Here is a 26,446-nt window from a genome sequence, read left to right on the forward strand (position 1 = left end):
TTTGGTTTCATTGTTCTTTATAATTCAATTGTTTGTTTGTTTGTTTATTTTACCTTATGTTCAATCTTGTAGATGACTTCTGGCCTTCCCAAAATAGTATTGAGAAGTACACATTTACAATACACCAATGATTATATTCATGGGTCATCTGTTTGGGGGTTAAAAAAAAAAAGTGAGGCAGTAGGACATAGGACTCATTTCAAACACAGAGATGAAGGAGGGAGAGGAGGAGAAAGAATGGGAGGAAACAATAAATGGGAGGAAATAAAAAGAAGGAGGGATGATATTTAAGTCTGCTGTCTCCCATTTGTAAGTTTCTGTATGCGTCAGAGCTATGTAGAAGTAGGCTGGATTTAGCTTGATCCAAAAAAAAAAAAAAATAGGAGTTAACCTGGTGTGGAAGATGGCTGCTGGTCTCCTTACCTGATGGAGATGAAAAGTAATAGTTCACCCATAACAGATGAGGTGTTCCCACCTCTGACTGGTATTGCACAGAAGATTAATGAAGTATGCAGTGTCTGGGTTTTGGGCCTGGCTTCGACAGGGGCTTCCCTGCTCTTAGTGTGTAAGACTGTGAGCCTGATGGGACACCAGTGAGCAAATTTTCCCACTTCCTACTCATTCCCTTTCATAAGGCAAGGCATCGTAAGTGTGTTCCTTAGAGTCCCTCTGTGCTATGATACTATGTCATAATAATTCCTTGGCATTTGGCAGGGAGACAAAAGGAGACTTGCAAGCAGAGGGAAGGTCTTCAGGGGCTCTTGGAAAATTAGCTTGGGATGAAAACCCAATAGGCTTAACTTATTCACTGGCTTTTATCCAGGTCTAGAAGGAAACATTTGGGCTGTGTTCATGTGTGTTTTGCAGGAAAGGGAAAGACCTTTCTGTATATGGAATAAAGGTAAACCCTACTCAAAGTTGGGAGGTGGAGGTCAGAAGAGAGTAGCTTCTAAGGTTGTCAGTTCCCTGACTCCCTGTGACATTTATTTTTCTATTAATTCTTGGCATTTATATTACTGTGATCAATTAGCCTCTCACAATGTTCTAGTCCATTGACCTTATCATTTAGCTATCTTATGGTGCTACTGTCACCATAGGGAGACTGCAAAAGAAACATTTATAATTTTGAATTACCTAGGTCCAGAGCTGGGGAAACATTAAAAGGCTTACTTTGGATAATCAGTAGCCCACTCCATGACTAAACCCTGAGGGAGTTTTCCCTTTTCTCATCAGTCTTGAATTCTCACAGCTACACCATAAGAAGCAAAGGAACAGAACCCATCCTAAATTGTGCTGTTGTTCAGGGATTCCAAAATGACTCTAAGAAGACTGAGAAGATCACAGAATCTCCAAGTTGGAAGGGACCCAATCTTAGAGATGGTTGTGTCAGTTAGGATCCTTGGCTGTAGACAACAGACCTGGGCTATAATGGATAATAATATATATAATAATGGATAATGATGATATAATAATAATGTAATAATGATATATAATATAATGATATAATGTGGGTAATGTGGGCAGAAGGGAATTAGCTAGAAGAACATTGGAAAGCTCCAAGGTCAACGGGAAGCTGGAGAACAAGACTTAGGAATGCAGAGAAACCAAGGGTACTCTGCAGGCCCAGAAAGCTGGGGTTACAACAATACTTTCCTGGGAGGAATACCCTCCAGTTGCTCCTTCCATCCTTCAAGACTCAGTCCTGGGAGAAAGGATCTGATTGACTAAATATGGATCCTTTGGCTTCTGTAGTGGGAGGACCCCATCAAGATCACACACCAAACACTGAAGAGGAAATTCCTTCGTAGAAATCAGAATGCTTTTAGGAAGAAGGAGTGGCCGATGGGAAGAAAAAAAGAAAAAGGTGGGAGTTGGGGGAAGAAAAGAAAAAGTTGAATACTAGGTAATTCTTTAGTCCAACCTCATCTTACAGGGGAGGGAGCTGTGGCTTGAAGAGTGAAATGGCTTGTTCAAGTTTACAAACAAGTGAGAGTCCAACCACGGATGAGAACCTGGGTTTTCTAGCTCCCAGCTTGGTGCCTTTCAACAGCAGATGCCTTTGGAAGCAGCACAAATAGCCTTCTTCAGCCATACTCACAGGAGTTTGACCTCAGTGTGCTGGTCAGTCCAGCTGTATCAGATTTGAAGAATTTTAAAAGAGCACCTCATTTGGACTCAGCTTTTAATTGAAGGAGCAACCACTGACACTTCTAATAGAAACTAGCTCTTACGTTTATGTTTTTTTATAAGCCACATCATTACTGTCTGCCCGAAGAAATCATAAGCTGGTGGAGGATGGACAGTGAAGTGTGGTACTTGAAATAACAGGAGAACCCCAGGGAATTTAAGAGATGCCGTTCATTCCCCACTGGGGAATGGGATTTCAGTCAGATGGCCAGTCTTCCTTGGTGATGGATGCAGCTGGTCTTAATTAATTGAAGTCGGGAAAAGCATAGGTTGTCAGGGGTGCTGTGTCAGAAATCAAACTCGCTGGAGACGAGGAAGCAGCCCCAGACCGACAATTAAGAACTGCCATGAACAGGAATTCACCAAGGGCCCAGAGACACGAAGCTCTGGTCAGAGTGCAGGGACGCAGAGATGCAGGGAGGCGGAAAATATCTGGACAGATTGGATTCGCCTGTCCTCAGAAGTTTGGCGCTGTCCCACAAACCATAAACCCCTGTGATTTGGAGAGGGGGTGGTTGACTCTTTTAATCCAAGATCAGGGAGGAGGGGAAGACTTGGTTTAATGCAGGCAAACCTGTATAAATAACAGCATGCTGCTTTAGAAAGATGATTGATTTGCTGACCAAAGGGTAAGCAGCAGTCCAGCGTCTTGGCTCGGTGACCAGCTCAGCCCTGTGCACCAGCCGGCCAACGGCACGCGCCTGCAACTACTGTGTTTCCGCCACTGCCAGCTTCTCTTTCTAAACATCCCTCTCAGCTACCTTTCTCCCCGAAATCCTTTTGTTATGTCTAAACAAATCCTGTTATGAAACAACAACAACAAAAAACCTGGCGAACAGCCAGTCCACACAGAGAAATGGGACTTAAATTACATTTCGGTTTTGATTTCCAAATAGAGGGAGCAGTGATTGGACTCTAAGCAACACACACCCATTATCATCAGAACTCATAAGCTTAATTACAGAGAAACTGAAAGCTAATAATTTTTTATGCACAGTTACATCCCTAGGAGGCCAGTTACCATGGAAATCTCTCCTTCCTTTTCTTCTACTTAGAACGTATTTATATGGGAAAGGAAGTGAAATATAAACATGATGGAAACATTAAACAAGACATGGCACAGTTTGCTACAAATACTTTACATTTATTATAAGAATACAGTAAAAAGAAAGGTTCTGCAGACCTATGCGTGGTAATTGGTCTACCGGAAAAGAAATAGGCTATTCGAAAATGATCTAAGTTTACAAAAATGGTGAAATCATATTTAAAAAAATCAGAAAACAATTGAAAAACATCGTACAATGTTAGCCAGAGTTGAAAGTATATTTTCTTCTGGATGTAAAAGCTAACAAATAAATAAGTGTTAAATACAGACCAGAGTTAAAAAATGGTCAGAGACAAACAACTAACTGTTTTATATAGTTAGCTGTCATTCATTGTCAGACTTGTTTACAAAGCCAGATAAACTCACCAAAGGCCTTGTGTGTATGCTCTACACTTGAATTTTTTTATAAGAAGCACCCTATTTCCAGTGTTTCTTTTATCCATTTCACAAATAACTTATTTTAAAACAGCAACAAAAAAGATTAAAGGTGCTTTAACCTGATAGTATTGGCACTAGAGGGAAACTTGGTAAACCACAGGAGTGTTTTGCTCAAAGTGATGCTTACTGAGGAACATCTACACCTTGGCAGGCTGAGAGCAGGCACCACTCGTACCCCATCATCTCAAAATCATCTTCTATCAAAGGGAAGAGGAAGCAACCCGGAAGACTGAATTTCTGCAACCACTCACTGTGGACCCATGCCAGGAAAATGGCAGTGTCTTAATCCAGCAGGCTACCCACAGTCAAATGGCCTGGGCACCATTTGTATAGCTCATCTTTGCTTTTAGTTTGCTTGGGTTCCTGAAGAAGTCAGGGCTGTTCTTGGGACCTGGACAATTTGGTTTTATTCTCCTGCATTTACCTGGCTTTTCCTAACCCTATGTGATTGTTTGGGTATGACTTCAGAGACTTCCATCCTTCCAGGGTACTCCCCAGAACCCACCAAGAACAGCACACACAGAGAAAGCCATAACATAAAAGTCAGCAGAATTCACAGCCCCCCCCACCCCCATTATACTTGTGTTGCTTCATTAGGCCATCTAATGTATTTAAACATAAATATGAAATCTGAAGATGTCTGACTAACAAAGCTGTTGCAGGGAGAAAGCTCAGTACTCTCTGAAGGAAAATGCTGAAACCAGTCATGAAGTGTGCATTCCTGGCACACACTGAGAGTCAGATTGGGTCACAGAATGGTCCTGGGGAACTGACATTTCATATGGTGCAGTGAAGTGTTCATCGAGTGAAAGAGAGTTTCCTATCTTTGGCCACTTTGGTCACAAATTGGGAATAACCAAGACCCTTCCCTACCAGTTCCCCTTTATCTATGATTATGATTTGATGCTCAGAGTCTATACCTGGGGTTGGACGTAGAATTGCAGGGTTATGAAATACACTTGCTGTGGGGAACCAGGTGAACTTTGTGGAACGAATCTCTCTGACTCCAAAGCCAAAATAATAAATCCCATTAAAACATGCATATTTTCTGTACATTGCAAGAAAGGCCTAGCACCTGAGGAAGAATTATAGTGAATAAATTCACTTCTATGGGAAATGGTCTTTTGCTTGAAGCAAAAACAATTCAGACTGCCAGGGGATGGGCCTTCAAAGCATCCCATAGTCAAACTAGAAGAAGTGTGCTGTACTTTGGGTTAGGAGAAAACATTCAGTCCTATTAAGAACGGTTCTGGGCACCCTGCCCTGTGCATTCCCTTCCAGCAGTCTGGCATTTCTTAAGAGCAGGCAGGCAAGTTTATTTCTACCTAGTCAAGTTATTTGTGAAAGGAAAATTCCTACAGAATAGGGTGTTTTGCTTTTTAATTTTTTCCCCTTCTATGTTTAAAGAAGAACAAAGGCATGGATTGGCGAGCTGGCAAAGACTACAAGGATGGCCATTTGCCTGATCTCAGTAACAACAGATTCCAGATCTCGCTCTCTCAGACACTAAAGTTTTGAATCCAGGCAGGGCACTTAGAAATTTGAGCCTCCATTTGGGGGGTGGGGGTGGGTTTAATCTTCATAAAGATTGTTCAGGCAACTTAAAAGACCCCCAGGTTGTATAATTTGACAAGAGCTATATGAAGAAAATATTAATAATAAGCATTTGGACTCCTATACTTCATTTTTGTTACTCAAATTTTTGCTGCTTTAGTGTGGGAATTGGGATTTTTTTTTTTTTTTTATGGCCATCTTACACTTACCCTGTGTTGCTCAGAGCTTTGACCTTTTCCACTAATATCTGTCCTATGCTTTCAAAACACAGTATTCCCTCCTGTGACCAGATGGATTGCCTAGATTGTTGTAGTTTTTGCAAGGATGTTTTAACTGAGCACATAAGGGTGAAGTGGTGTTTCTGTTGTCGATGACCGAAGTCTGGCTTCTTAGTATGTCACTTTAGAATCTGCTTTGGATACTATCTACAGTGTGCTTATTCTGATATTAAAGATGTTCTTAGCAAATGGGAGAAAGATGTGATATTTGGCTTTTTAGGAAGGGTACTGCTTTGGGGGAAGTATAGAGTACAGCTGAGGTTTTAACACAGTGGTGCTGTTGGGTCTGTATATCTAGGTAGGTTGGCTTATTCTGAACTTGTCTTCATGTTTGCGACCCTCTTTTCTGAATCTACGGAGAACGTCTTTAGCATTGCACAGTTAAAATAATTTTAGACATTACGCTTAGGGAATATGCAGGGAACAACACAAAATATTGGCATGGAAGAGAGGAATGGTAAAATTGAATATGTCCAGGGGTTTAAGATAGAGTAGTCATTGCTAGCGTTTTGACATTTCTTTGTAGGTAGGTAGGTCACCTAATGAGCTTACTTGGCCAAGTCAATAGGCTGCTTCCCTGGACATGCCTGCTCAGAGTGGTCTTTGTGTCCTAGGAAAACTCTCCCAAGAGCCTCTATTGATAGTGTCACTCATCTAAGGCATCTACCCACTTGTCCTGTCTCCAGCACAAGGACGACAAGGAAGCTGTATTCTAAGCTGCGTGTACCATGGGGCTGTTCTCAGAGTGGCCGCGCAGCTGGCTTCAGTAAATGGATCCCTGGGAGTTCCCTACAAGGCAGGGCATCCTGAGCACCTAAGGAGAGACTCTCTGGTCTAGGGCCATTGTGATGCTATCCGATTAAGGCTGATGATAAAGGCCTTCCTGTTAGTAGCTGCATATGAGAAAAGGAAATACCAACCAGAAGTTAAAAAAGCGAAAACAAGAAACAAAAACAGAAAAAGTAGCCCCCAGCACAGTTCCCTGTACCTGATGTGGCAGATGTTCAGGAAAAGCTTCCTGCATGAATAAAGAGGAGAGAAAACACATGATGAAATTCTGCTACCAGGGTCCTTACTATCACTTAGAACACTTCTTTGTAGAATATTTGAATCTGCTGGTCTCACTGGGAATGTGTGGGAAGAGAGTTTAGAAATTCAGAATTTGAATCTCCTTAGAATAAAATAAATATTCATGTTTCAAGGTTCTTACAAGTTTGCTGGCAAGGAGGGAAGCTAAATCTGTCTTCATGCTGCAGGCAGATATACCTACTACAAGATTCCTTTAATAAAATAAAAAGCAGGAGCTTTCCCTGCAAACATGCTCCAAGGCCGCCTACCCTACACATTCGTGGGCTGCTTGGGGAGCAGGCCGGGCCTTATGGAAAAACCCAGCCAGGATGATTTTTCATCGCCCAGTGGCTACCTCCTGAGATTATCAGGGGCATAAAAGAAAATCGAATCAATATCCAATTCAGTGTCCTTTAAGAAATGTTGTAGAGGCTTGAGAGGAATGTAATCTTTAATAATATACAGTAGGAAGCTCCTCAAAACCCCCTTTTGAGGACAGGCATTCTCTCACTGCTGCTGCATTTCTTTGTCCGAAGGTTAGCCCTGGGGTGGCTTTGCGTGGGGACTCTGTCACTGCCCCGTCTCCCCCCCCCCCTTTCAGTCTTGGTTTTTCGAGCCTCTGGCTCTGCCTTCTGCATCTCAGCCTAGCTGTGCTGCGCCACCACTGGCTTTGGGATGTTTCTACAATTCTTTCCCCTCCAACATGACTGGACAAAGACAAGAAACATTGTTCAATTGGTGTTTTCCTCCTTCCCTCCTGAATTCCGTTTCCCCAGAGTAGAGCTCACCCCAGGAAGGTCCCTCTGCGCATGACCCCAGGAGCCAGTTAGTGAACGTTAGTCAGGAGGGGAAACAGGGCTGATCCGAGTGCTCTCATTGAGGCGACTACACCCTATGGCAACTAGAAATATCTAACAAAGGATGAATAATGAGGGACCTAATTGATAGGTCCAGATCCTAGTCAGCAAGACAATGGGGGTAGGTGTGGTCCAGCAGCACAGGGCGAGCCAGGGCTAGAAAACTGCTCCCAATGCAAAGGAGAGGGGGATTTGGTTTGCTCCCACTAAGGCCCACATACTGGCGGGTGACCTCTTTTGCTTCTTTGGCTCCGTATCTTTTTAATTATCTGTAGGGAAGGATCTGGCCTGGAGGCATTAGTCTCCTCTGGCTTTCTAGTGACATTATCCAAGTCTCTGTTCCACTTGAATCATCCCACACTCTCTGCAGGGGCTGCAACATCGTGTCTTAGAAGAACGGGTTCTTTGCTCTCTTGCCTTTGCAGATGCCCACCTCAGCTCCTTATTAACAGACAAACTAAAGTCTATGCTCATTACTTCTGTGCAGTTTAAAGTCACTGGAATTTAGTTCAGCGGGATTCTTCCACCACCCAAGACTCTCCATCCTTATTAGTGAGCTAAGTGAGTCTTGATGTCTATTCTCAACAATTCAGAACTTATTCTTTGAATCAGTATGAGGCGGTAGGCTGGTTTTCAAGGGGTAATAAATATTTCCTTAAATTGAATTATGATCGAGATATGTAGTTTATACACCTTCTGTATTAAAGCATTATTCTTTAAAGGAGGATTTTATGGGACTCTAAGACTATCAGTATCTCCTTCAAGTAGGTAATCTTGTACATGAGTATTTTCTTTTGCAGAAATGAATATGCAATTCTCGATTCTCCCAAGTAATACTGTACTCAGACTTGACGTGAAACTAACCAAAACAGAGAAAAATAAATAAAATTAAAATATTTAATAAAAAATTTCTGGTATGCATAAGCAAATCAGAGTTAGTAATAAAAGAGGTAACTTTATTTTAATGGTAAACTTTCATGCTAACTTAATGGTATAATGGGAATGTAATATAAACTCATTTTCATATAAAATCTTTGTTTCCATTTAATTAACATATTAATACATAAAGAAGATGTGTCTTTTTCAGTGCCCACCCCATGGTTGCCCTATTTTGCGTTATTCTCTGTTTTGTGTGAAGGCTCTGACCTAAATACAAAAGTCGGTCTTTACATGACTCAGAAGAGTGCTTACGGACAATCAGTTCTGTTGCTAAGAAACTTCTAAAGTGTCAGTGGTGTGATCAAGGGAGTATGTGTAAAAAGCAGAGTGCTGAGGCAAACAGCCTCCTTGCAGAGTCTATCAGTCTCACTTCGGATAAGCCCTGGCCACAAAACAGTGTCCACAGGGTTTACTCCCTTTGGTTGTCAGGTATAGTCTGAGAACATCTCCTGATCAAAAGCAAGCCCCTGAAAGTGGAATGCCTGAGACAACTGAACGACAGCAACGTGCTGTCGCTGATTTTTGCATTGTAAGTGTTAGGTTTATCCCGCTAACAAGGTCCTCAGTGTGGGGCACATGTGATAACTAAAACACTTTCTTCTTGACACAATCTCGCAGAGTTTATTTTAGTGGTATTAGCCAAACTATAAAAAACTATATGGCAAAACCAAAATACAACATAGACAAGAAAACCATACTATGGCTTAAAGGAAATTAAACCTATGTCAATGAGTAAACATTAGCTTCTCTTTTAAAAATACCCTTCAAATGAAAAACAGTTGTGAAATGTGTACTGAACAATGGCTAATTACAATTAGGCTCATGGTCTATACTGATCTGCTAGTAAGATGTTTCAATAATATTGTATTTGTGATAAAATGGTGAATTATGGATGAAGAACTTTATTGCCTATATTAAATTTGGGAGATGAGAGGGAAATGATTACATGAGACCTTTCACTGGGGACTCAGTGGTGAGATGGGCTGAAATAAGGCCTCTGGTTTTCAAAGTTTAAACAAAACTTATTAATCCTTTATTATTATTTTTCTGGAAGAGGAAGAATCTATTGGCTTTGAAAAGTAACCTTAGATTGCATGGAATATGAAATTACTTTTAGGTTTCGAATATTGGCAATAAATGTTAATTTAACATTAAAAGATTTCTTGAAGAATGATGAACTACCGAAATATTTGTCATAAAGGTTTGTTGGTGATTCACGATCGAAAAATGCAGGTAAGTCAGGCTGCCTGGGCTTATTTCCCCCATCCCTACTCTGTACTCATAAATTTAAGGAATTATGACAGGAACTGTATGGGAGTGATAGATGGAACTCTTGGAAAATCCATTAACAACACAGATTTGTGACCTGGCTTAATTACATTCAGTCTAGTGGCAATTTTGGTTTCTGTTTTCTTACTAAACAAGTTATGAGGTTTTGTGCATTTTTGAAGCCTTCTTTCCCTACATCAACTTGCAGATTCAGAACAGTATTTGTATGTGTGCTTTCTGGGTATGGATTAGCCTCTTAAAGTACATAATTCCAATAATTATCAGTGACAGAAGGGATGAATAAATTATGCTCTAAGCACAACAAAATTAACAGTAAAAAACGGCTTGCATAAGTTTTTCTTAATGCATGCGCCTATATTAAATTTAATATTCCATACAACTTATCCTGAAAGACTCCCAATGAGTGATTAATCCTGAACTATACCACTGCCTGCTTTGGGACAAAGAATAAAATAGAATTTAAATGCTGCAGATGTCACGATGTTTTGAAAAGCTTCTTTAATTTAAGCACAGAGTTATGATGTGAACTGCAAATTCTAACAGCCTGGATGAGTGAAATATCAATGCCGTGTTCATTCTTTACACCAGAATGCAAAGATTAAGCTTTAGGTCTTGTTCACAAAATTAAAGCCAAAACCATCATTCCCTCTCCTTGCTGAGAGCTTAGCGTTGAGGCTAGTAAGTGATGAGGGTCTGTTTTCTTTAAACAAAGAATATTATGAAGAGATTCATTTGGAAATACTGACAAAGGGTAAAAATGTCCCACCTGACTCTTCTTTTGAAGGCTGGCAAGTGCCTGAAAACCACAGCAAGCACTTAATGCATCCGGGCTTCCATTTACCACAGTATAGGCCATCAAAAGAAGTTTCCATTTTTTACCGTATTTGACAGAAAGGAATACATTGCTGATTTTTTTAAAAGTTGCTTTGTATATTGCAATGTATTTTTGAGGGCAAGTTTACTTGGCTTTCATTTTGATCTGGATGTAGTAATTATCAAATGTGTACAAAACTTGCAAGGAAGTTGAAATGATAGACACAAGCTATTTGGTTCTCTTCAGTATTATCCTCTATACTCTTCAAAGTACTGGGTGTGAGTTCTGTGCGATGGTATTCCTAAGCAGCAAACAACAGCTGGAGAGGGCAGGAGGAATTTTCTATCCCATGAGCTCTTCCAATGGATATAACCAAACGATCACTAAGGTGCTATTTATCTGAACACAGGCCCGAGCACTTAGTAAAAGCTCCCAAGCCACATTTACCCCTGAGCGTGACCATCTCCTACACACATATTTATCCTGAGAGGCAACTATATACAGAACACGGGGTAAGTTCCCTGGATGCAACTAACATGCAGCTCAACAGACTCCTCCTCTTAACTCTGTGTCCCATCTTATTCACATGACGTGTCTCCAGAACGGTGCTCGCAGACGGGTCGGATAAGATAAGGTTATCCTAAGATAAGAATACACTCCTGGCAGCAGTGGAAGGGTAAATGAAGGGGGAAAGTGGAAACAGGAGGGATGCCCCTCTATCTTCTTTAATAACGTTCACTTGACTTCTTTACCGTTTACTACTGCTTAATGGTAGTGTGTGTGTATGTGTGTGTGTGTGTATGCAGGCACATGTGCATGTGCGTACATACATCCGTGTGTTTACGAACTAGAATAATGAAATTCTTTTGGCTCTGGAAACTGACACAAATAAAGGGAATTAAATACCAGGATGCCTCCTCTGAGGTGAAAGTAACTTAACCAAAAATAGGCTGTTATTTCTGTGGACGTGTGCTTTATAGTTTCACTAATTTTTTTTTTTTTTTTTTGCTGCCATTAGGCTTTAACTATGAACTTCTGAAAACATTTCTCAGAACTTTTCCTGTGAATTCAGACCGTAAAATAAAAGGTGTGTGAGTGTGTAAAAACTCTGAAAAGAAGGCAGATTTTATATTTTCCTTCTCTTTCTCTACTGTTCCTTTCTCCAGACCCCTCTCCCCACACACACAGCTCTCAAAAACATCTTTTTAAGAGCTGCTGTTGCAACCCTAAGAGCGTGCTCTTTGAGGACATTCCATGCGTCACTGTCCGATGCCCAGACCGAGGAGCAGGGAGTGTGATGCTTCTCACACTGCACTTCTTTCTGGCAAGAAAGAAGAGAAAGACCCTTAGTGGTCTGACTAGCTCCCAATAGAAAATGATGTTGACAAACAGAATCTTGCCTTGGCAGAGCAAAAAGCCACTTTAGGTTGGAATGTGTCTTGCAGACAATGGCATTACCAGTGCTGCTCTAAGCACCCGTGGAGTCGGTCTGTGGCACAGGACAGCAGCCTGGGAACTGTGCCTGAAGTAGAAAACCTTTGAGAAACATCAGTGGTCCTGGTGTGAAAAAGATCTGATCTTCCCTCCTACCGAGAGGCTGTGCTTTTCTATGTACAATGGCCTGAAATGGCAGGACTGCTGTGGTGAGCTAATAAAGCCCTTGGTAAGAATGTCTGTTTCTGGAATACATTGGTCTTTGCCTTTTTTTTCCTGTCAGTGGCACATACTTAAGAAAAACAGTTAATAACAAAAATCACCTTAGAAGACTGTTGTAGGTAATGCGGTATAAACTCGTTAATGAGAACAGTGTCACTCTGTTGGAGGACCAGATCCTAGAAGCTGTTTGCACTGTTCCGTCACTGTGTGATTTTCCTCTTGATGACAGTGAGTTCTTTCTGAAGTTCACTGAACTTGGGGCGGTTTTCAGGTTTATAATCCCAGCACTTCGTCATAATTTTGAAAATGTCCTCTGGGCAGTGCTGAGGGGCTGACATTCGGTATCCTGAAGACCCAAGAGGAACAGAACAGAGTTTAGAATGGAGAGAAGATAGGAATATTCACACAGGGCATTATGCACTGTGTAATCTTAGTACCTTATGTTGCAGGTGTAATAGAAACCCCCCAAAACCCATTTCAGGACAAACTGACTTCTGTTTTCTGCAAGTGATGTAAAATTCAGTATTACAGAGGCATCGAATTACCTTCTAGCTTCAATAGCTTATTTTTCATTTATTTGTCACAGAGTCTGAGGTAAGATAAATCACATACACGTGCATATTTTAGTTGTTCTAAGTATTTACTTTTGCTTTTAGAATTTGCTTTTAGATGCTGTGGGCAGAGATTTTTTTTTTTTTTTTAAATCATCAATACAACCCAGGTTTTTGAAGATGAAGAGAAGATAAGGATTTTACCAACACTAAAAGTGAAATAAAAAATGAGTGGGAGCTCTATTCCCTGACAGCCCAAGAAGAATTGTGAATTCAGAGCTGTCTGGGGGTGTGCTGGGCAGCACGGACATGCCTGTGTGTATTCACACAGGAAGTGAGATGGCAGTGAGAGGAAAGAAGGGGGCTGCAAGTCTTCCTCCTGCACCTGGTTCGACAGCCAGCCTCCTGGAGAGGGGCCTCCCTCGAGGGCATTACTGGGTCAGAAGCATTCTCTCTGGTGAGAGCTGTAGACCACACTAGAGCATGCCAGCCGGCCCCCAGCACCGACCTGGTCCTGTTTCTGATCTGGGAACAGCTTATGGTTTCTTCAGAAATGTTATACAATTTTCAAAAACATCTCTCTGAAGTCCAGCTACGTTTCAATTTAGAATCCTATTAGTGGCGTTCATTTGGCATAGAATAAAAAATAGGAGTTGGAGGAACACTACTCTCTTTGGCTTGAAGATAGTGCATGGCACACAACCTTGCAGATGTCACGCCAGGCAGGGGGAATGCAAGGAAAGCCTATAGCTCTATTTTTAAACTCTTGGAGTCTTTAAAAGTTTCTTTTGCTGTTGTTGGTTTTGTCACAGAAGAGCCACACTGTCCATGGGAGGTATGTCCCCTCCTCCCGCTAGGACATCCATAGACACAGCCCTAGCACCGTCCCTGGGAGCTGGATGCGAACACTGCTACCCGCTGTCTTTGGCTCACCTCTTTCCACTTGCTCCCGTGCTTGTTGATTTGTCATTCCAGGGTATGGACAGACCCCCAAGCTGAATGTCTCCCAGAGGAGGATGCCGAAGCTCCACACGTCACTCTCAGAACTGTATCTCCCTGGAGGGCAAACAAAACCATAACAGGTAAGTGTGTAAGTAGGGGACCATTTCTGGTTAAACATGCCTTTGTCAGTTACATGTCAGCATATTTAAATTTACCAGTGGAATGCAATAACTAGTGATCTTATTTCTTCACTAGTTTTACTTTCCAGGACTAGTAATATTACCAATGAAATGAGTAGTCATCAGGCTGCTGGTTTAACAAAAGCAATTTTCAAATGACTTTGCCCCCACCAAAAAAAACAAATATTCAGCCAGCATGCAAGCTTACTTTCCCTGTAGTATCTAAATGAGATGGATGGTTTATATTAAAAAAAAGATACAAATTTGTACACTTCAGTGCCTAGGAGATTAAATAAGTTGGATTTCTGCAATTTTGTGTTCTGCCTCCATCATTTTCTTTCTGTTAAAATTACAAACAAACTTAAAGCAATAACGAAAGTTTCTTGACTTCAATTTTTTACTTCTCACTGTTTACAGATATTCCTACATCCTTAAAGGTCTCATTTTTCTCCACTCTTTCATTTATAGAAAATATACTTTTTTCTGTGTATATTTTGAATACGGCAGAATTAACATAGCTGGCTGATAAGAATAACTTCTTTAAATTATATGGTGCCTTGTTCTGTCCAGCTATCTTGGTGCACCTGTTTTACTGAGCTACATCTACATGACCTAAGTTCTTTGGATTTTTGTTTGTTTGTTTTTGTAGTCTTCGAGAGAAGCACACACATAAAAGCACAAGATACCTTCTGGAGATGGATATGAAATCAAAGAGGGAAATGGAAAAATCCTTTCCATCCTCTAAGACGCAAAGAATTTAAAGACTTTCATAACATATTTTAATTTTAATTTTATATATAGAGCATACACTATCATAACTAAACCCCATTTGTAGTGGTGTAAAACGGTTCTTAAATGATTTCATTTCTATCCCCGTTTTAAGCTACCCACCTCAACTCTGCCACTGCAGGATTATAAACACCCCTTGGGTAAAAACATCTTGTTACTTTAAAGTAAGATGGCTTTTTCTCTCTCTTGAACAAAGTAAAATGAGAATGAGAGTATGCCTGGGCTTTGATAACTGCTGTGACGTCAGAGTCTAGAGTGTAGTCGCTGATTATTCCCTCCAGCTGTGTGAGTTAGCTTCCTTCTTACTAGACAGTAATTACGGAAATTCACTATGCTGTTTGGTAGCGAGATTAGTTTTCTTGTCTGCATATCAACTCTTTTCATGTTTGCCATCCAATAATTTAATACTTTGCATGGAAGTCATTCAATGACTATAAATTAAGATTAATTCTTGAAGAAAGGTGTACAGAGCCAAATACTTTGTTTTTGTAAGATGATATCAGGGTAGAGATCAAGAAAAAGGCATAATGCATATAAACCAAGATCACACTCCAAAAGTGAAAGTTAATAACCTAATTCTATAACCTTGACCTTAAACCTGGTTTTGCTGGATAATTTAATTAAAAAAATTTGATTTCTCTGCTTGTTTTAATGAGGTATAATTGATACATATTATATCAGTTTCAGGCATACAGCATAATGATTCAGTATTTGTATGTATTGCAAAATGATCAATACAGTAGGACTAATTGACATCCGTCACCATACTTAGTTACAAAAATTTTTTTCTTGTGAGGAAAACTTTAAAGACTTCCTGTCTTAGCCACTTCAAAATGTGCAATACAGTAGTATTAATTATAGTCACTATGCTGTGTTTTATATTCCCATGATTTATTAATTTCACAACTGGAAATTTGTGCCTTTTGCCCCCCTTCACCCATATTAACGTCTCCTACCTCTGGCAACCACCAGTCTGTTCCCTGTATCCATGACCTTGGTTTTTTTCTTTCTTTCTTTTATTTGAAGATTTTACATGAAAATGTAATCATATTGTATTTATCTTTCTCTGACTTATTTCCTGTAGTATAATGAGCCCAAGGTTCATCCATATTGTCGAAAATGGAAAGATAATATTTTTTATGACTGAATAATATTCCATTGTATATGTATACCACACCTTCTTTATCCTTTTATCTGTCAGTGGGCACTTGTTTCCATGTCCTAGCTACCGTAAATAATGCTGCAATGAACATGGGGGGTGCACATATCTCTTCAAGTTAGTGTTTTCCTTTTTTTCAAATAAATACCCAGAAGTGGAGATACTATATCATATGGTAGTTCTAATTTTATTGTGGGGGGGAATCATCACACAGTTTTCCATAGTGGCTGTACTATAAATACTTCCACCAGCAGCGCACAAAGATTCTCTTTTTTCACATCCTAACAAACACGTTATTTGTTGTCTTTTTGATTATAGTCATTGTAACAGGTGTAAGGTGATCTTATTTTAGTTTTTTTTTATATACTGATATTACAGTACCATTGACTATATTCCCTATGCTGTACCTTTCATCTCTTTGAATTATTCTGTAACTGGAAGCCTGTACCTCCTACTACCTTTCATCCATTTTGCCTCTTCCCCCCAAACATCTCCCCTCTGTTAACCATCAGTTTGTTCTGTGTTTATGGATATTTTCCTGCTTTTGTTTTGTTTTTTAGATTAAATATGTAAGTGAAATTTGTCTTTGACTTATTTCACTCCAGACCCATCTGTGTTGTCACAAGTGGCAAAATTTCATCCTTTTTTTATAGTTGAGTAATGGTCTATTGTATACATACACACCATATCTTCTTTATTCATCCGTCGCTTGATGAACACGTAGGTTGCTTCTATATGTTGGCTATTTTACGTAAGGGTGCAATAAACAGGAGTGTATATATCTTTCTGATTGAATGTCTTCATTTTCTTCTGATAAAAGAGTAGTGAGATTATAGGATCATATTTTTATTTTTTTCCTGAGGAACCTCTAAATTATTTACTACAATGGCTATACTAATTTACAAACAGTGCAAAGTGCTCCTTTTCCTCCACATTCTTGCCAATACTTGTTATTTATTTTTGATTCGAGCCATTATTAGAGGTGTAAGGTGATACTTCATTGTGGTTTTGATTTGCATTTCCTTGATGACTAGTGATATTAAGCATCTTTTCATGTCTGTTGGCCAGCTGTATGTTTTCCTTGGGAAAAAAAAAAGTCTGTTGAGGTCCTCTGCCCATTATTTAATATTATTATTTGTGTGGTTTTTTGGTGTTGAGTTGTGTAAGTTCTTTATATACTTTGATATTAACCCCTCATCAGATATCTCATTTGTAAATATCTTCTCCCATTCAGTAGGCTACCTTTTTATTTTGTTGATGGTTTCCTTTGCTGTGCAGAAGCTTTTTATTTTGGTGTAGTTCTAACAGTTCATTTTTGCTTTTGTTTCCTTTGCCTGAGGAGATATACCTAGAGAAATACTGCTAAGGCTATATCAAAAATACTACTGCCTATGTTTTCTTGTAAGAGTTTTATGGTTTCAGGTCTCACATTTAGGTCTTTATTTTGAGTTTATTTTTGTGTATGGTGTAAGAAAGTAGTCCAGTTTCATTCTTTTGGATGCAGCTGTCTAGTTTTCCCAGCATCATTGATTATTATTTAAAAATATATTTATTTAAGTAATTTCTATACACAAAGTGGGTATCAAACTCATGACCCCTAGATCAAGAGTCACACAGTCTTATGACTGAGCCAGCCAGGAGGTCCATCCCAGCACCATTTATTAAAAAGATTTTTTCCTCAATGTATATTCTTGTCTCTTCTGTCATAGATTAAGTAACCACATAAGCATGAGTTTATTTCTGGATTCTTTTCTGTTCCATTGATCTATGTGTCTGTTTTAATGCCAATATCATACTGTTATAATTACTACAGCTTTGTAGTACATCTGGTGACCCGGGATTGTGATACCTCTAGATTTGTGCTTCTTTCTCAATATTGGTTCCATACAAATTTAAGATTATTTGTTCTACTTCTCTGAGAAATAGTTTTGGTATTTTGATAGGGATTGCATTGAATCTGTAGGTTGCTTTTGGTAGTATAGGCATTTTAACATAAGTAATACTACTTCTTCTAATCCATGAGCATGGTATGTCTTTCCATTTGCTTTTGTCCTCTTCAATTTCTTCCATCAACATTTTACAGTTTCCAGAATACAGGTCTTTCACCTTCTTGGTTAAGTTTATTCCTAGGTATTTTATTCTTTTAGTGCAGCTATAATTGGAATTGTTTTCTTAATTTCTCTTTCTGCTAGTTGTTAGTGTATAGAAATGCAACAGATTTCTATATGTTAATTTATATCCTGCAACTTTACTAAATTTATTTATTCTAATGGTTTTTGGTACAGGCTGTTGGGTTTTCTTATAGTAACCTGTCACCTGTAAATAGTGATAGTTTTACTTCTTCCTTACCAACTTGGACACCCTTTTGTCATTTACTCTGTCTCATTGCTATGGCTATGACTTCTAGTACTATGTTGGATAAAAGTGGTGAAAATGGACATTCTTGTCTTTATCTTAGAGGAAAAGCTCTCAGTTTTTCACCATTGAATATGATGTTAGCTGTGGGTTTTTCATATAGGGCATTTACTATGTTGAGGTATGTTCCCTCTAAACCCACCTTACTAAGAATTTTTATCACAAATAGATGTTGAATTTGATCAGATGCATTCTGTGAATCTAACTGAAATGATCACTTGATTCCTTACCCTTTGTTTTGTTAATGTGGTGTATCACTTTGATTGATTTGTGAATACTGAACCATCCTTGCACTTAATAAATCCTACTTGATGGTGCTGCATGATCCTTTTAATATAATGCTGAATGTGGTTTGCTAATATTTTGTTGAGGGTTTTTGCATCTTTGTTCACCAGGGATATTGGCCTGTAGTTTTCTTTTTTTGTACTGCCTTGGTATGGTTTTGGTATGAAGGTAAGGCTGGCCTTACAGATATATTTGGAAGCTTTCTCTCCTCTTCTATTTCATGTAGTTTGTGGAGGATAAGTATTAACTCTTCTTTAAATGTTTAATAAATTCACCCATGAATCCATCTAGTTCTGGACTTTTGGTTTTTGGGAGTTTTTTGATGATCAATTCAATTTTGTCATTAGCAATTTTTTTGTTCAGATTTTCTATTTGTTCCTGATTTTTAGAAGAAGATATGTTTCTAGGAATTTATCCATTTCTTCTAGGTTGTCCAATTCATTGGCATATAATTTTTCATAATAGTCCTCTTGTAAGCCTTTATATTTCTGTCACCTTGGTTGTTTTCTTTCATTTCTGGTTTTCTGTATTTGGGTCTTTTTTTTTCTTGAAGAGTTTGGCTAAAGATTTAGCAATTTTGTTGATCTTTTCAAAGAACCAGATCTTGGTTTCACTGATTTTTTTCTATTGCTTTCTTAAGTCTCTATTTCATTTATTTCTACTTTGATCTTTTTTAAAAAAATATTTTATTTATTTATTTGACAGAGAGAGATCACAAGTAGGCAGAGAGGCAGGGAGAGAGAGAGAGAGGAGGAAGCAGGCTCCCTGCCATGCAGAAAGCCCAATGTGGGACTTGATCCCAGGACCCTGAGATCATGACCTGAGCCAAAGGCAGAGGCTTAACCCACTGAGCCACCCAGGCACCCCTCTACCTTGATCTTTATTATTTCCTTCCTTCTACTAACTCTGGGCTTTGTATGTTCTTCTTTTTCTAGTTCCTTTAGGTGTAAGGTTAGATTGTTACAGATTTTTGTTGGTTTGTTTCTTGAGGAAAACCTGTATTGCTATGAATTTCCCTTTTAGAATTACTTCTGCTGCATCTCAAAGATTTTTGAATCATTGTGTTTTCATTTCCTCTTTTATTTTTTTAAGATTTTATTATTAGAGCAAGCACAAGCAAGGGGAGCAGCAGGCAGAGGGAGAAGTGGGCTTCCCATTGAGCAAGAAGCCTGATGCAGGGCTCTGTCCCAGGACCCTGGGATCATGACCTGAGCTGAAGGCAGACATTTAACTGAGCCACCCAGGTATCCCTTTATTTCCTCTTTGATTTCTTCACTGAATCATTGCTTGGTTGGTGGTATGTTGTTCAGCCTCCATCTATTTGTGCTTTTTCCAGTTTTCTTCCTGTAATGGATTTCTAGATTGATACTGTTGTGATCAGAAACAATGTATGGTATGATAACAGTTGTCTTAAATTTATTGAGAGCTATTTTGTGGCCTAATGTGATCTAATCTGGGGAATGTTTCATGTGCATTTGAAAAGAATGTGTATTCTGTTGTTTTTGGATGGAATCTTCTGTATATATATGTTAAGTCCATCTGGTCTGTTGTGTCATTCTAAGACATCGTTTCCTTATTGATTTTCTGCCTGGATGATCTCTCCATTGATGTGATTTGGGTGTTAAAGTCTATTATTTTATTAGTTTATTATTATCTCCCTTTATGTCTGTTAATATTTGCTTTATGTATTTAAGCACTCCAATATTGGGTGTATAGATCTTTACAACTGTTATATCCTCTTAATCCCTTTATCATTATGTATTGCCCTTTGTCTCTAGCTATAGTCTTTATTTTAAAGTCTGTTTGGTCTTATATGAACATTGCCCTTTGCTTTCATAATTTTCTTCTAATTATATTGTCTTCTTTTCCACTTAAAGAAGTCCCTTTAACATTTCTTGTAAGAAATGTTTCTTGTAAGACCAGTTTAGTGGTAATGAAGTCCTTTAACTTTTGTTTGTCTGGAAAACTCTTTATTTCTTCTTTAATTCTGAATAATAACCTTGCCAGATAGAGTATTCTCGGTTGTAGGTTTTTTCCTTTCAGCACTTTGAATATCATGATGCCATTTTCTTTTGGCCTGCAAAATTTCTGCTGAAAAGTAAGACAGTAGCTTTATAGGATTTCCCTTGTATATTACAAGTTGCTTTTCTTTTACTGATTTAACATTTTTTATCTTTGATCTTTGAAAATTCAACTATATGTGTCATGGTGTGGGTCTCCTTGGGTTTATCTTGTTTGGAACTCTCTTTGCTTCCTGAACCTGGATGTTTGTTTCCTTCCCCAGGTTACCTAAGTTTTCAGCCATTATTTCTTGAAATAGGTTTTCTGCTCCTTTCTCTTTTCCTTCTGGAACCACTATGAGTATTTATATACTTGATGTTAAGATCAAGGTTATGATCCCATAACGTAACTTCATTTTAAAAATTCTTTTTACTTTTTGCTTTCTTGCTTGAGTGCTTTCTATTACTCTGTTTTCCAGGTTGCTGATCTGTTCTTCTTCATCCTCAAATTTAATATTGATTGCCTCTAGTGTACTTTTCATTTTGGTTATTGTATTCTTCAACTCTGATTAGTTCTTTTTTTACATTTTATATCTTTTAGTGAAGTTCTCACAAAGTTCATCCATTCTTTTCCAGTATGGGGGGCATCTTTATGGCATTACTTTGAACTATTTGTCAAGTAGACAGATTATCTCCATTTTATTTAGTTCTTTTTCTGAGGTTTTGTTTTGTTCTTTCATTTACAGCATCTTCCTCTGTCTCATTTTGCTTATCTTTCTGTGTTTGTTTCTATGAATGAAGCAAAACTGCTATGTCTCCTAAACTTGAGAAAAAGGTCTTGTGTATGGTCATCCTCTGTGTAGATTATCTGTGCCTGGTAATTTTGGCTGGCTGGCTAGAGCTGTGACTGATATGGGCTGGGGTTCCCATACTGGGCCTCTCTGGTGGGATGGCTGGAACAGAAGCAGGTATGGGCCAGAGCAATCCTGGACAGTCTGTGTGCCCTGGCAGGAGAGCTAAAGCTGAAGTCAACATGGGCTAGGGTTGTTCCTGGGGCTCTCTATGCAGAGGTCACCTTGGCAGGAAAGCTGTGGCTAAAGTGGGTACAAGCCAGGGGTTCTTAGGGGTTCAGTGTAGGCAAAGAACACCGGGTGGGGTGACTGACATGGAGTGATGCATGGACCTGGCTGTTCTGGGATGCTATATTCAGGATGCATCCTGGCAGGGTAGCTAGAGCCATGGCAAGGTGTGGGCTGGGGGGTGGAGTCCCAGAGCACTCTGCAACAGGAGTGCTCTAGCAAGTTTTCTGGAGCCAAAGTGGTATGGGCCTGGTGTCTTTCAGGGTGAGTTGCACCTGTGTCACCTTGGCGAGAACAGCTAGACATGTAATGAGCACTGATCAGTCATGTCCTGCTGTGTGCTGTGCTGGGTGGGGCTGCCTTGGGTTGGTGTGGGCTAGGGGTTCTGGGTTTACTGAAGAGGTAGGTTGGCTTTCAAGGTACAGGAGAATATAAACCATGACACTTGCCAGTCCCTCTGATTTGGAGAGAATTCCAACAGCTCCCCTGCTGTTTGGTAGAATTCTAGAGCTGGGTCTTTTATATTCTAGTTGCTTTCTTAAACCATAGCTTCCCCCCCCCCCCAATCCAGTGCCACAGGGCATCTGGGGCATGTATGTCATTGTTATTTTGATTTGCATTTTCCTGATGATTAATGATGTTGAGCATCTTTTCATGTATTTATTGGCCATCTGTATGTCTTCTTTGGAAAACTGTCTAGTCAAATTTGTCTATTTCTTAATTGAATTTTTTTTTAAGATTTTTATTTATTTGTTTGACAGAAAGAGATCACAAGTAGGCAGAGAGGCAGGCAGAGAGAGAGAGGAAGGGAAGCAGGCTTCCTGCTGAGCAGAGAGCCCGATGTGGGGCTCGATCCCAGGACCCTGAGATCATGACCTGAGCTGAAAGGCAGAGGCTTTAACCCACTGAGCCACCCAGGCGCCCCTAATTGAATTTTTTTGATATTGAGCTGTATGAATTATTTTGGATATTATTAACCCTTCATCAGATACATGATTTGCAAAACTTTCTCCCATTTCGTAGGTTCCCTTTTCATTTTGTTGATAACTTCCTTTGCTGTGCAGAAAGTTGTAGCTTGATGTAGTCCGACTAGTTTATTAAAGTAGAAAACTTTTACTTTTGGTGTCAGACCCAAAAAATTATCTCCAAAAAACCAAGTCAAGGAAATTACTGCCTATGTTTACTTCTAGGAATTTGTGGTTTTGAGTCTTCTATTAAAGTCTTGAATCCATTTTGAGTTAATTCTTGTATATGGTATAAGATGGTGGTCCAGTTTCATTCCTTTGCATGTGACTGTAGTTTTCATAGCAGCATTTATTGAAGAGACTGTCCCTACCCTATTGTATATTCTTGGCTCCTCTGTTGTAAATCGATTGATCATATACACATTGGTTTATTTCTGGGCTCTCCTGTTTCATTGATCTGTGTACCTGTTTTTATGCTAATACCCTACTGTTTCAATTACTATAGCTTTTTAGTAGAGTTAGACATCAGGCAGCACAGTGCCTCCAATTTTGTTCTTTCTCAGGATTGCCTTGGTTATTCACAGTCTTTTGTGGTTCCATACAAATTTTAGAATTGTCTGCTGTATTTCTTCCAAAAACACATTCAATCTGTAGAGTGCTTTGGGTAGTATAGGTATTTAACAATATTCTCCTAATCCAGGATCAGGGAATATCTTTCCATGTATCTGTACTGTCATCATTTCCTTTCATTAATTTCTTTCAGTGTCTGAGTACAAGTCTTTCACCTCTAGGTTAAATTTATTCATAGGTATTTTGTTCTTTTGATACAGTTGTAAATGGGACTGTTTTCTAAACTTCTTTTTTTGATAGTTCATTTCAATGTATAGAAATGCAACAGATTTTTGTATACTGCAAATTTACTGAATTCATTAATTGTTCTAACAGTTTATTGGTAGTCTTTAGTGTGTCTATATATAATAATATCATCTGCAAAGAGTGATAATTTTACTACTTCTTTTCCAGTTGGCATGCTTTTTATTTTATCCTTATCTAATTGCTCTAGCTATGACTTCCAATACTATGTTGAATAAAAGTGGTGAAAGTGGGAATCTTTGTCTTATTCTTTATCTTATTTAACTGTTGAGTATGATGATAGCTGTGGGTTTGTGTCATATATGGCCTGTATGATGCTCAGTTATGTTCTGTCTATACTCAGTTTGTTGAGATTTTATCATAAATGGATGTAGAATTTTGTCAAATGCTTTTTCTGCATCTATGGAGATGATAATTTTGATCTTTCCTTCTGTTAATGTGGCATATCTCATGGATTGACTTGTGGAGGTTAAAACATTCTTAAACCCCTGGAATAAATCCCACTTGAATATGGTGTAAAACCTCTTAATGTATTGTTAAATTTAGTTTGGTAAAATTTTGTTAAGGAATTTTGCAGCTAAGTTCATAATGGATATTGGCCTGTAATTTTCATTTCTGGTGGTTTCCTTGTCTGGTTTTGATATCGGGGTGATGCTGGCCTTGTGAAATGACTTTGGAAGTATTTCCTCCTCTTCTATTTTTTTGGAAGAGTTTTAAATAAAGAAGAATTAATGCCCATCTTTCTCCATGTTTGGTAGAATTCACCAGTGAAATCATGTGGTCCTGGACTTTTGTTTGCTGGTTTTTGTCTACTAGTAAGGAAATTAAAAAAGTAATCGGTTTGTTCAGGTTTTCTATTTCTTCACAATTCAGTCTTAGTGAGTTGTATATTTTTAGGACTTTATCTATTCTACTATGTCCAAGTGTTGTGGCATACCATTGTTCATAGTAGTCTTTTATGACCCTTTGTATTTCTGTGGTACTGGTGTAATATCTCCTCTTTCATTCCTCATTTTGAGTCCTCTCTTTTTTCTTGATAAGACTAGCTAAAGGTTTGCCAATTTTATTTTTTTCAGAGAACTATCTCTTTGTTCATCATCCTTTTTTATTGTCTTTTTAGTCTCTCTTTCATGTATTTATGTTCTGTGCTTTGTTATTTCCTTCCTTCTACTAACTTTGGACTTCATGTCATCGTCTTTTTCTAGTTACTTGATGAATAATGTTTGCATTTTTCTCTTTATCGGTGCTATGAACTTCCCTCTTAGAATTCCTTTTGCTTCATCTCATGAATTTTGGCATATTGTATTTCCATTTTGATTTGTCTCAATTTTTTTTTTTAAGGTTTTATTTACTTATTCTAGAGAGAGAGAGAACACACATGAGCAGAGGGAGAAGCAGAGAATCCCAAGCAGACTCCACGCTGAGTGAGGAGTCCTGTGGGAGGCCCAATCTTATGACCCCGAGATCATGACCTGAGCTGAAATGTAGAGTGGGACACTTAACTTACTGAACCACCCTGGTGCCTCTCAAGGTATTTTTTTTTTATTGCTCTTTTGATTTCTTCTTTAATGCATTGGTTTTTCAGTAGAATGTTGTTTAATATCCCAGTAATTGTGAAATTTCATACCTTTGTGGTCAGAAAAGATGCTTGATATGATTTTGATCTTAAATTTATTAAGACCTGTTTTGTGGTCCAAGATCTGATCTGTCCTGGAGAATGTTCCATGTACACTTGAGAGGGATGTGTATTTTGGTGCTTTTGGATGAGATGTTCTGTATATATCTATGCAGTCCAACTAGTCCAATGTGTCATTTAAGGCCCATATTTCCTTACTGATTTTTCTGTCTGGATTATCTATCCATAGATAAGTGGTATATTAAACTCTTCTACATTATTGCTATTTATTTCTCCATTTAGGTATGTTAATATTTGCTTTAAAAAATTTTATTAACATAAAATGTATTATTAATTACAGGGGTACAGGTCTGTGATTCATCAGTCTTAGACAATTCACAGTGCTCACCATAACACATACCTCCCCAATGTCCATCACACAGCCACCCCATCCTCCCATCCTCCTCTCCCCCAGCAACCCTCAGTTTGTCTCCTCAGATTGAGTCTCTTGTTTGTCTCCCTCTCTGGTTTCATCTTGTTTCATTTTTCCCTCCCTTCCCCTATGATCCTTTGTCTTGTTTCTCAAATTCCTCATATCAGTGAAATCATAGGATAATTGTCTTTCTCTGCCTGACTTATTTCGATTAGCATAATGACCTCTAGTTCTATCCACATCATTGCACGTGGAAAGATTTCGATTTTTTGTTTTTTTGGATGGCTGCACAGTATTCCACTGTGTATATATACCACCTCTTCTTTATGCATTCATCTCTTGATGGACATTGAGGCTCTTTTTGTAGTTTGCCTATTGTGGATACTGCTGCTATAAACATTTGGGTGCACATGCCCCTTCAGATCACTACATTTGTATCTTTGGGGTAAATACCCAGTAGTGTGATTGCTGGGTCATGGGGTAGCTCTACTTTCAACTTCTTGACGAACCTCCGTACTGTATTCTAGAGCGGCCGCACCTGCTTGCATTCCCACCAACAGTGTAGGAGGGTTCCCCTTTCTCTGCATCCTTGCCAACATCTATCATTTCCTGACTGGCTAATTTTAGCCATTCTGACTGGTGTGAGGTGATATCTCACTGTGGTTTTGATTTGTATTTCCCTGATGCCAAGTGATGTTGAGTACTTTTTCATGTGTCTCTTGGCCATTAGGATGTCTTCTTTGCAGAAATGTCTGTTCGTGTCTTCTGCCCATTTCTTGATTGGATTATTTGTTCTTTGGGTGTTGAGTTTGATAAGTACTTTATAGATTTTGGATTCTAGCCCTTTATCTGATATGTCATTTGCAAGTATCTTCTCCCATTCTGTCGGGTGTCTTTTGGTTTTGTTGACTACTTTCTTTGCTGTGCAGAAACTTTTGATCTTGTTGAAGTCCCAATAGTTCATTTTTGCCCTGG

At 38.9% G+C, this 26,446-nt stretch overlaps 1 protein-coding gene across 1 annotated transcript in view; it reads right to left on the bottom strand.

Annotated features, from left to right (window-relative positions):
- Positions 1-11,537: 11,537 nt before the first annotated feature.
- The window catches only part of FER (FER tyrosine kinase), a 462,185-nt gene continuing 447,276 nt past the window's right edge, over positions 11,538-26,446 (bottom strand). Inside the window, exons 19-20 of the mRNA XM_080803660.1 lie at positions 13,671-13,793; positions 11,538-12,532 (exon numbers count right to left, since the gene is read on the bottom strand). Coding sequence (XP_080659786.1) covers positions 12,387-12,532; positions 13,671-13,793 — 269 coding nt within the window. The 3' untranslated portion in view covers positions 11,538-12,386. The remainder of the gene's footprint in view (positions 12,533-13,670; positions 13,794-26,446) is intronic.

This window comes from Martes martes (genome assembly GCF_963455335.1).
Source record: "Martes martes genome assembly, chromosome: 5".
NCBI classification, from domain to species: domain Eukaryota; kingdom Metazoa; phylum Chordata; class Mammalia; order Carnivora; family Mustelidae; genus Martes; species Martes martes.